This window comes from Glycine max, chromosome 2, assembly GCF_000004515.6.
Source record: "Glycine max cultivar Williams 82 chromosome 2, Glycine_max_v4.0, whole genome shotgun sequence".
In the NCBI taxonomy this organism is placed as follows: domain Eukaryota; kingdom Viridiplantae; phylum Streptophyta; class Magnoliopsida; order Fabales; family Fabaceae; genus Glycine; species Glycine max.
In genome coordinates this window covers 31,496,765-31,509,173 of record NC_016089.4, presented here as the reverse complement: position 1 = coordinate 31,509,173, position 12,409 = coordinate 31,496,765, and the positions used below count along the sequence as shown (strand labels likewise).

The following is a 12,409-nucleotide window of genomic DNA, read 5'->3' as shown; positions in this document are numbered from 1 at the left end:
ATAAGAATATGTATGGATACTATAAGACCCTACCCATTATCATTCATATGCGCGATATACATTACTTATGATTTTATTTAGTTAATTAATGTCAATGCTTAAGTTACGGATCAATATATCTCGGAGATATGTTAATAACTTATTTTTAAAAAATAAAATAATCTTACATATCATTTTACTCAATTTAAAAAATATACTTTGGTTGTCACGTAAGACAAAAGTTAACATCGTTTGTGAGGAGGGACTAAAAATAATTTTTTTTAATATATAGGGACTAAATTAGATGATTTAAAACTTCCAGAAACAAGATTTCACAAAAGTATAAGAACTAAAAATATATTTTTTTCATTTTAATTAAAAGAAAATACAGAAAACGTATTCCATGATTCCATCTTAATTTGCTGGTTATTACACTCTTGAAAAATCAGTTTTTTCTTCTTCATTTTTTCACGTTGTACTTCACAACAGAGATGCTGTACTACAACAACGAATTCCTCTATGAAAGTAGTACAAAGACTCCTATTTTATTCTTCTTCTTTTTATTTTTTTTCCAGTTGACTTTTATTATATCTAAACTACAATGAATAGAGGAGTCCTGTTAGGAGTCCACATTAAGTAGAATAAATTATTTGATTTGATACTTACTCTTGAGGCTCCCTCAGCTTATAGATTAGTCTTTTGGTTAAATTCTCCTCTTGTGCTTATGTGCTTAAATCCTAACAATTGATGTTCTCCTTGTGAGATATAATAGTATTACATTATTGAATCTACGCAGTTGCATGGTATTTATCTTCAGATAGTTGCAAAATTAACCCAATATAAAAGGTACAACAGTGACAATTATTTGAGCATATATATATATATAAACATCAACGATCTAACTAAAAAAATCACTTACCGAAACTAGAACAATATACATCATCTTTAAGAAGTGCTAGTTAGACAAATCAACGTATGTATCATTTTTCGCAGGTATCAAACGGAGCACACAGCAGTGAAGCCGACGTTGGAGGCTCAGAAAAAGACAGCTTCAACTTCCAACGACATGTGTTCGATGTTCCTTTTTCGTGTTTGAAGTTCTATTCACAAAATTTGCTGTGCCAATCTTCTCGGGACGACTCTGCTCCAATGTTCGGAAGTGTTGTTGATTCTTTCTTGTCTAGTGATGAAGACACGTTTTGTGAAACGTATAGAGAATATAGTGAACTTCCTTGCCATGACGTGTCACTTTATGAGCATTTCAGACACGAAGAGAAAAGATTGGAGGGTGATGATTCTGCCCCAGTTATTGAGGTTGGTGTAAATGGTGTTTAATGTTGTATTTGGATTTTAATTTTGATTTTTGGATGAGAATTATGAATTCTCTATTAGCTTTTTGCTCTCAGGCTGAAGTTGTTTGTGCCACTTCTGGAAACTCTGCTTCTAGCATGGTACCAACTAGGAAAAATAGAATAAAATGGACCAAAGATTTGCATGAGCAATTTGTTGCAGCTGTCAACAGCCTTGGTGGTCCTCAAAGTAAGTTAAGTTAAAATTATATAACAAAAAATAAATGCAGTTTTTGCAAGTCTTCTTTAGTCTTGTTCTCTTGTCAAAACTAGAGTTTCATCTTAGTAATTTTTGTTAAGTTTTAATGTAAACCTTGGTTATGCAAATTACTAAAGTAAAACTTTAATTTTGATTAGAGAACATCACCGAAAATATATAAAGAGGTGTATTTAAATTGTCTAGAATTAAAACTGTGAACAAGCTACAATTATCAAGGAACTATTCAATGTTTGGTTTTTTAATGAATTGTAGAAGCAAAACCCAAGGCAGTGCTACAGATGATGAATTCAAAGTCGCTCACCATTTTTCATGTTAAAAGTCACTTGCAGGTAACAATATTCTTTGAACGAAATTAGCATGTTGTTCTTGAAATTTTATGGTGTATACTGCTTCTATTTCGTGTGTATATTCTGGAATAGTAATTTTGATTATCCATATTTTTAATTGACACAATTTCGTTGCAGAAATATCGGACCACAATGTACATGCAGAACTCTAGCAAGGGTATAAATTCCTCTTCTTTGCAGATATAGTTAACATTTATCATTTTTGTCATCTATATCATGCTTGTTATTTCAAATATTAATTAAATTAAGAAAAAAAAGGTGAATTTTACATTTGTGCATATACTTCTATGGATAAATTATCACCCATTATATTGTCTTGTTTCCATTGCAGAGGGATACAAAGAAAGCAAAGGCATAGACATGGTCACTGAACTTCAACAGAAAATGTAACGTATTATAGCATGCCACAATATATATATATATATATATATATATATATATATATATATATTGTATCGTTTGTGTGCGTGGTTATTTTCTCACTGTAACATGCATTTATACAAATGTTTCTAAAATGTAATTGCTGTTAGAATTATACTTCTGGCAGCTATATGCAAATTGAGGAATCAAGACTACTGCAACTTGAGATTGGGAGAGGTATTCAAGAACAATTGGAGGTGCGTGTGAGACTTTTCGTTTTCCAATGATTCATTAATTTAAGTAACTCTAGTAGTATTTTCAACAAATTTCTCGGAAATTTAATTATATACATTCAAATTTGTCCTTTAATTTCGTTATAAAATCTCACTTTGCAATAACTTTATCTTATCACAACTATTCAGTTGAAATAATTAATTTACCCAAAAAAAATATTCTTATAAATTTATAGGTACTTATGAAAAAGTTAAATAAGTAAAATTAAAAAAAAGTTAAGCCTATTATACGAAGTTTAACTTATTTTATAACTGTCTTTTTACTTTTCTGATGGTTAGGCTCAACGAAATTTGCAAATGCTAGTCGAAGAACAAAAGAAACAGGTCAATAGTGTTTGTGGCAAAAATCAAATAAAGCAAATTGGAGGATCCAAATCTTAGGAGAATGACGGCAAAATATTTCTGGAAAAATAAATGGGCACGGTCCGCACGGACCTGTAATATTATTTACTTTTTAATATTTTTTAAGGACATATGGCCAATTAAACCTTAAGTACAAGTCAATCAGCTTAATTAAACCTTAAGTAAATAATGTGTGTCTGTTTTATCTACCTATTTATCTTGGTATACAAACATTACAAAAATTAAATCATAATAAATAATTTGACATTAAGTAATTATGCTTGATAGCTTTGACTCCTTTTTTTCAGATAACAAGTTAACAACATATTAATTCAGAACAAAATCTCCCATTTTCGCTTGCCATCAAACTTAAAGAGCTATAGGAGTATATGTCAACATATTGAACCATAAGTGCTTCTGTTTTGGCTTCATTTTTTTTTTATAGTGTTTGTGTCATTCTCTTCTATGTGCTTCTTTGGTGTGATCATTTTGTTCCGTTATTTGATTTTCTTTGTCTTATCCTATGTCCAGTTATCTTTTGTCTGCACTCACATTTAGATCTACGACGTCATATGATGAAGACCAAGAATCATTCTTTCAGGTGTCGACATTTTTTGTCATTGTCGTGATGCATCTTTATAACCATGTCGTCATCCTATATTGTTATTATGTTTCTATTGGGTGTACGTATTTATGCAAGCAAATGAAGCATGTTTTGTCATATTTTTCTAAAATATTTCTTTAATATGTTTAATAATTAGTATAAAATTTTGCATTTAATGCTTTCAAAATATATAAAGCATTTAATAATTTTTATTTAACAATTGAGAAAAATATTTTTAAAAAAGTAAAACTAAATTACATGCATCCATGAAGTTTTAGCTTATTACACTTCGATACCTCAGATTTTCAAAATTATTTTTAACCCTTGCTTACAAATGGCGTTAAGTTTCCGTTAAAAAAAATAAACAAAAAATAAAATGTGTTAAGTTCCCTTATGATCCTTTTTTCAATTTCCTATCCGAAATAATCAACACCTCCTCCAATGCTCTCCCCCATTTCCATTTTCCCACCATGAGCAAGTTCGGTCCTTGATCTCTAAACCTAATTTTTTTGCAACTTGTGTGTTGGATCCACCCCTTGGGGAAGTGATCAATGGCCAACATAGTAAAGCAATTGTTGGCAAAGCCAATCAAAGAGGCTAAGGCAGCAAAAGCGGTCAATTCCTCCTTCAAGCAAGAATGCTCTTAGAACTCAAATCAAAGACCAAAAAACTTAATTGTAGGGTTTCTTCCAAAAGATGTACATGCGAGATCCAACCTCTACAAGCATCTAATGCAACACATCATTTTCGACACTAGTCCTCAACAAGGCCCTATCTTTGGTTCTGAAATGTCACACCCTCTTAGTGTCATTTTGCAAAAGTTTGAATGTCATTCCTGCCTCCTTCGCCAGCTTAGCCACTTTGTGTTGTTATTCCACTACTAAAAAAAAGGCCTTCTACATCGATTCTAACGACCTTTCTACATCGGTTATGACGCGTGGTGGTAATCCGGGGTTGTTGAATCACAACATCGGTTTTATGACCGTCTTTGAAAGTCGATTTTTCTACATCGGTTGTCTAGCTACAACCGATGTAGAATGGGTAGCTTTCTACAGCGGTTCTAAGGCTGAAACAATGTTGAATGGGTAGATTTCTACATCGGTTATCAGTCAACCGATGTAGAAAATGAAAGGTTTCTACATCGGTTATAGTTCAACCGATGTAGAATGACTGGATATGGTAACGTTGCTACATCGGTTATCAATCAACCGATGTAGAAAATGAAAGCTTTTTACATCGTTTATCGTAAAATCGATGTAGTATGAGGAGATTTTCTACATTGTTTATCACCAAAACCGATGTAGAATGGGCACGAATGGAAATGTTTCTACATCGGTCTACAATCAACCGATGTAGAATTTGAAGAGTTTTTACATCGTTTATCGCGTAACCAATGTAGAATGAGGATATTTTCTACATCGTTTATAATTGAACCGATGTAGAATATGCTGATTTTTTTTTAATTTTTGGAAATTTATAAACTCAGGTTAAATTAGTACAAGAAAAGCTATGAATTGAAATACAGTACAAATAATGAAATTCAACAAAATATTGAAAAGCTATGAATTGATCTATCTTGCTCACTCCTTTTAAGAATGTTTGTACCAATGATGTAAAAAAAATAAAATAAAAAAGACTGAATTTCTTTTTGACAAGGCTTTAATTTAAATCATGCTCCAAAGTTCAGACAAAAGTTTGATCTGCTCAAACCTACTTCTCATGGAGATCTTTGATTTGTCTTTCCAAATCCTTTAATAACATCAAGCTTGTCTCTACAGAAGAAAGAAACAAAAATAAGAGTAGATTCATTGCAGATAATTCTTTGCAGTGATCAAGAATAATTATGAACCAATCAATCAAGAAGCATAAATTGAAAATTGGTCCCACATTCTAAAAATGGTCATCTCAGTGCTTCAAAAAAATTTCCGAAAAGAAATAGAAAGTACAAAATCATACATAAAAGCTTAGAAGCAAAGTTTGAGGGTTTTATCTTACTTTTGATATCCTATGTCCACACCTTTGCTGGGGATGAACCAATTTCTTCATCTCCCTGAGTGTTATTCCAATTGACACTTTCTTTCTTCAAATGACCAAGCTCGCTCAACAAATATTCAGCATTGATGTAATGGCATTCCCTCCGAGTCTTCCAGAAAAGGAGTTCCACAAACAAGAAGGGTTGCTTTTTCATTTTCTTTAGCATCTTTCTGACCAAACAAGTAGAGAAAAGGATCAAAATGTAGGGACATCAATGCTGAATTTATAGACTCCTTGAATTTATAAGATATAAAGTAGAGAAAAGGATCAAAATGTAGTAAAATCTTAGTTGGTATGCTCATATTTACATCTGAATAACTATACCTGCATAGTCCTTGCAGGGACATCAATGCCGATTGTTGTGTTAGTTAAGGAGAAGCACCCCTTGGGCAGTAGTGAATTTACCATCCTTGGGCAGAGGAAGATACAAACCAAGCTGCTTAAGTTTTCGAGAGACTTGGACAGTAGTGAATTTACCATCCTTATCCAGTGCATTGGCTATCATGTAACTACATCTTCTGTGGTCCTTGAATCTGCAGAAATAACAACCCAGCTATTAACAGCAAAATCAAAAGCTAAATTGAAATGCTATTTGTCATCCTGAGCAAAATAATATAGAAAATTCAAAAAACATTGAATTTTCTTATTTAACTATCCATTCAGCAGTCATCAAGCAAAGAGCAGAAAGAGATCAAATGCAAGGCAACCAAGTGGTACTCACTGCTCATATAGAACTTTGGTTAGAGCTTCCTGATCTTTATTGAAAGCCTGGACTCTTTTTTTTTTTTTTGCCTATAAATATTAAATTGAACACAAACTTAGAGAAGACTTAAACACATTCGATGCATCAAAATGTATATAAAAAAATTGTCAAATTAAGATGAACAATAATGACAACATTTCATTTCCTAGAGGAAACATAAATTTAATAGAAGAAAAAATATCAGTAATAATTAATAAGCATAAGAGTTCAGTATAAACTTACAGGTGCGGAACCAACAGGCTTCCCTCCAAATTCACGGATTTATGATTGGTAGCTCCTGTTATTTTGTCACCGTCTAACTGATTAGGGCTAGTAGACAAAGGTCCTTCAGCATCAGCATCAAAGTAAATTTGTGAACATCATTATTGATCCTATCGTTGATCAGTAAAGTGGTGATCCTATAAACGGGAAGGTAAAGGAACATTACTTGAGAACAGAGCTGAGCATTTCATCACCAGAATCGCCTTTTGACAATTTATCCTCACTGGTTTGCCCATGTAACTGTCCCCTTGATAATTTGCCACTGCTTCTATCTGCTTTAAAATATTATCCAAATGAACTATAGGCCACACAGAATTAATTCCAAATAGCAATAACTTCACCTTCTCAGAGAGCCTGCCATTTTCAGTGAGCTTGGCATTTTCATCAAGTAGGACTTTTTCCTGAATTAAATTACAAACACAATAGTCAGAATCTTTTATATGTAATCCTTATAGGGAACTTTTCAACTTTCAGAACTGATAGAAAAGGAATTGAACCTTGAAGCATTTTTTTGATGGCATCATAAACTCAGAATTATACAGAAGTATATATTTAGAATTTTTATATTTTCTCCCTCTTATTTTTAGATATTTGAACTTTATTGTCCATAATTTCTCATTCTGTTGTCAAGAGTCAAATTTTAATCAGGTTTAAGAAGTAAAAGGAAATGTCTTTAAGTAAAAGGTTTTGTAACTAAAGAAACTTTTTTTCAGATGTAACTATATATAGAGACTAAAGGTCTTAAATCTGTTAGTGCCTTAAGCACTAGGAAAAAGTTGTTTTTGAAGAAACCTAAGACCAATGTCAAATTTGAATCATGTTTAACATTCTAAGCACATCAAACTTCTCCAACTTGAATATGACTCCGCTCATTTCCAGTAGAATAGACCATAACTTCGCAAACCATAACTAACATCCATAACTTAATCGGTTTTTCCTTTCACTAAGCTGTAATGACAAATATAGTGATCTCTACCCTCCTCACTGACTCAAAACAGGTTATAACCATTTTGATGAAATGTAAACAACTTACCTTTTCTTTTAGTTGCTCGATTTGTTCTTTGAAAACCTGGATCTAAAGAAATGAAAGTTGAGATACAAATATATATTAACTTCAATCACACACTCTAAGCCATTAAACTATTACAAGTCATTCTGGGTAAAAAAATAAATCAGTGACATAACATACACTTGAATGTGTAGTTGACTGTTTGTAGCTCTGCCTGTGCACTCAAAGTACAAGAACCGCAACTTTCTATTGCTAAATGCAAAAAAATATCGCATTCTACTCCATGTCCAAGAATCAATTCAATCCAAAGAGACACCAATAATCTGAATGAACTTTAAAAATTAGTAGTTTTTTTTTTCAATTAAAGAATTTATTCATGAACGTGAATTTAATACGATTCTTAAAAAAATTGAAAATATTAATTAATATAAATTAAGCATTTAGTCTATTTCAATGTCAAGTTAACGATGGAATTGTCATACCAAAAATAATAGTTGTTAAGGAAATATATCTTTCGGGAGCAGACTGTCCAGTCAAGCTTGGAATTTGAATGTTCCAAATCTTATTTGACTTTAGTCAACAAGAAATTAAGTCGAATAATTGGAAAGATTACTAAAATACAATTAACATTGGTCCAAAACTGGATGAACTTGTTCTCATAAGATATAAAGAAAAAACTTAAGGCTTGGAAATATAAAATTGGTTTGCTGTTATAACCAAAATGACTAAGGATAAATGTGTTACTCTATAATATATAGCATCCCCTCATTCTAGGAAGTTTTCACAAAAGACACAAAAATTGGTTCAGAACTTTATGAACTTGTTAGAGACGTACATTTCACATTTTGTTGGGACATTGGCAAGTTGATTTTGAAATCTCTGTAGTTATGGTGAATAAGATATTGCAAGATGCCAACTGCCAACTAAAATGCAATGTGTATCATCAGGAAATTCAGGTGAAGCATGTTTTGGACCGAAATCACAGTGTGTTTGATTAGGATTCTTGTGACCGCAAAAGCAACATTTTTCTACAAGAATAACAAAATTGTAGCTTTGTCTCCTATTCCTTGACTTATTATTATTATTATTATTATTATTATTATTTAAAATATAGATGAAACTTATTTATGGAAATAACTTATTTTAAAGAATTAAGTAAACCCAGTTATTATTAAAAAAATTAATAATTAATATTACGTGCATAATTATAAGTGTGTTAGAATATGTATTACAATTTTTCTTATTTTGTACCTGGAGGAACAAGAGCTTGGCAAATTTCCTGAAACATGGAGCAGAATTTATGCTCTTATACATGGAGCATAATTAATATTTTGTACCTGGAGGAAACATGGAGCAGAATTTATGCTCTTATACAGTTTACTAAAAATATTGAAGTCAGTATTTTTGTGTGTTGATACTCAATTCAGATGGTCAAACAGTGTTTTTAAACAGCTACAACATAGATGATACTCTAGGGTGGGAAATGCTAGCAATGAAGGTAAATAGTAGACATATATGAATACTGACTCAATATTTGTCAACAATGAAAGCCTTAACTCACTAGGTGTGACTGGCTACATGGATATAGCAATATTTAACCAAATCAATATACATAATTACAGATAGCAGGTGCAGACAAACATATACAACTTTACATGTATACAATTACAATATACCAAAGAAAACCCTGAGACAATCAAGTTTCAGAATGTCACCAAAACAAGTGGACACTTATATTATATTAATAATTTATGGCAAAAGAACATGTAAGTGAAAATAAAAAAGCAGGAAATAACCTCCTTTCTTTTTTCTAAAAAGTGGAAACCAAGCTGCATCTCTTCTTGAAAACATGCAAACATTTCGCATAAAATATGAGAAATATGTATCTCACTTCCACATATGCCTAGTAAGTAAATAGTAAAAACTTACCATAAACCATCCTCGCTACATAATTTCAGTTCCCACTAGATCAACAGAGAAATGAAGAGAAAAAGATTTGTGGACAATAGTCTGGAACTTAGAATGCCATACCTGTTTTTCAAATTCAAAGATAACTTAGAATCTAGCTGGGCATGTTCCCAAGTTATGGTTATAGTGTTAATATTTTAGTTTTGTAAAGATAATATCTACTAAATTATATTTAAATTTTGCTCATTAAAAGTTCATCTTAATAAGTTGATATGATCAAAAAGGAAAATCTCAAATGGGTATGTTTGGGAGTGGGGTTTTGGAAGGAAAAGGAGAGAAAAAAAATCATTTTAAATTAAGTATATAATGTTTATTAAAATAAACAAAAGATTAGGACATTACATTTATACTAATCTATCATTTTATGTCTTTTTTTAAATATTAAATTAGAGAATATTTATTAGAAATTAAAGGTTTACCCTCTCAAACATACCTAAAAATGACTGTGTCAAACAACAAATTAGAATTGTAATTTACCGAGAGAAAATGACAGCATGAACCCAAACAAAATTTAGAATAATATTGTTTACTAAAGGGATACATTTAGAAACATTTTCCATTTAAAACGTGGCATGAAGATGAAATTAGAATCGGTTGCTAAAGTACAATTCACACTACTTTAGACCAATATCTGGATGGCATATAACAGCCCAAGTGCAGAAATCTAAATGTGTAAGAAACAATAAAAGGTTTCTTACATTTTTGTACTCTTTGTTGTTTATAAATATCTCAAATGCCTTAACTGCAAAAGAAATGCCATCATGAACCAATATCAGTCAGCAAGACCTTGGTGAAAGAAAATCAAATGCTACAGATCATGAGACTGAGATCACCGGATCGAAATCGAATCACAACTCCATGAGTATATTCCTTAGAGCTTAGACTCAAATTCAAACCTGGCAATATAGTAATAACCCAGTTAGGCAGTTACAAAATCAAAATTCAGTGAAAAGGATATTCTTCATACTATTATAAAGGGCAACCCAGTGCATGAGACTCCCACCTAGTGGGGTCAAGCACAGATGCTGTTTTCAAGATTTGAACTCGTGACCTCCTAGACTCCTAGTTATAGGCAACAACCTTTCCATTGTGCCAAAGCTCACACTCATTTTTATACTTTTCTTTTGTGAAAATTTTGAACTTTTGATGAGCCAACAAACTAAGTTAAGTAACAAGGAAACAATTGTATAAGTGATGGTGGAACTGTAAGCATACCATGTGTAAATTTGACTATGAAGGAAGGAGATTCCAACATCATCGATGCCAGAGAGGCTAATGCATGCTCTGCTTGGTTACCCAGTGCATCCTCATTAAATGATATCAGAAGCAAATTTTTAAAATATAGACCATAGTAAATCACTAGTGTCTCTTAAAAAAAAATCAAATCAGATCATCTGAGAAGACAAGTCATCAGGCAATTTGTAATTATAAACTTATAAAATTTGAAATTAAAAAAAAGGAGAGAGGTCATTATTGCAGCACCTGAGTAGCTTTTCCGATGATTTCTTGGACCAATGTATGAGAAGGTTGCGGCGGACTGAACGACCCAAGCAGGAGCATGTCAAATGCTGACCTGCATACAATTAGAGTTGCACAACAAAAAAACTGATCCTATATTGGGACCAATACAAAATGTAACCCAAAAGCAGTGCACACTAATAACGTAAACAAGTCCCATAATCATGTAACGATGCCGAATTAAAAGTCATGATCAGACATAATGATGTGTCTTGTGCAATGAAAATTTTACGTTACAAAGGTTATTAATGTTCCTATGTCATCTAAATTTGTCTAATTTACATCCATTTTCCAACTTCTAGAAAATAGGCTGCCCATTTCTTGTGTATTGTCGTCATGGTGTCAGTGTCTAATGCTGTTCCATCTGAAAAATACTACCAAGGGGAAGAAAATAAAATTTAGTTAGTACATCAACCATTTAAGTACGATTTCATACTACACAAATTGATTTGTTAGTCTAATAGAGGACATACATTGTGGAGTTCATTTTTCAAACCGGCACTAACGATGCACCACATCCAATGCATCACATAATATCCACACTCATATCCTCCTTGTTGTACATGGCTCTACATGCAATATAAGCGCTCAATAAATGCTGGATCATTCTAATTGAAACATCAGACTTATTTCAAATTTTAAAAAATAAACAGGGATTACAACATACCTTAGCCTCAATCCATTAAGGTGGAGGTGGAGGTGCATTGTCCTTGCCTTGGAGATTACTGCATATTTTCTTCATTGCACTAAATTTGACAATAACAAAAGCCGAAGTTAACATGTAATGTTTTGAGTAGTAAACTACAAGTAATGACCAATGCTAAATTGAATAAGGTTGCGAAGTACTTGTTCACTGCAAACTTAATGTGAACATCAGGCTTTCTTCGTATAGAACATAACCATACTATAATGTTCTCTCGTGGACACAACACAAGAAGTTGCCAATGTGCCCTGAAGTCAACAACATGAAATTCACCATCAAACTGATGCAAACACATTGATAACAACCACATGAATAGACTTACTGATTGAAGTAAGGTCCTAAGTAGATTTCTCGATGTGACTCCTTGACCCACGTTTCTATGTACTTTTGACATTCTTCACGCGTGTCCTTTATGCAGCGTATAGACTGGGGCTCAAGGAAACCGTACACTGGAGAAAAACCAATGCTTGTACTCCAATCATTCATAAACCTGTTTTAAACACAATCAACAATATTCTTAGACAAATATGGAGTGGACAATAAGATATGACAACCAGTCAAATAATATGATTTACTTACATCATCCACAGCTTCAGTACAAATATGTTTAAACATTTGTCACCTAAAATTATTTCAATCACATCTGCATGTGTGATAAA

At 32.2% G+C, this 12,409-nt stretch overlaps 1 protein-coding gene across 5 annotated transcripts; it reads left to right on the top strand.

The window, feature by feature from the left end:
* The first annotated feature begins 576 nt into the window (after positions 1-576).
* On the top strand, positions 577-3,537 carry PHR5 (MYB-CC domain-containing transcription factor PHR5). 5 transcript variants are annotated; one of them, XM_014773143.3, is made up of 8 exons: positions 577-825; positions 973-1,293; positions 1,386-1,518; positions 1,801-1,877; positions 2,013-2,052; positions 2,227-2,281; positions 2,443-2,512; positions 2,828-3,099. In XM_014773143.3, exons 2-8 carry the CDS (start codon positions 1,129-1,131, stop codon positions 2,927-2,929), a joined length of 642 nt encoding a protein of 213 aa, XP_014628629.1. In that variant the 5' UTR covers positions 577-825; positions 973-1,128; the 3' UTR covers positions 2,930-3,099. The 5 variants fall into 5 exon arrangements, with proteins under 5 accessions (XP_014628629.1, XP_040863137.1, XP_006575228.1 ...); XM_041007203.1 differs by having other exon boundaries at positions 2,426-2,512; XM_006575165.4 differs by lacking the exons at positions 577-825; positions 2,828-3,099 and adding an exon at positions 3,422-3,537 and having other exon boundaries at positions 844-1,293.
* The last annotated feature ends 8,872 nt before the right edge of the window (positions 3,538-12,409 follow it).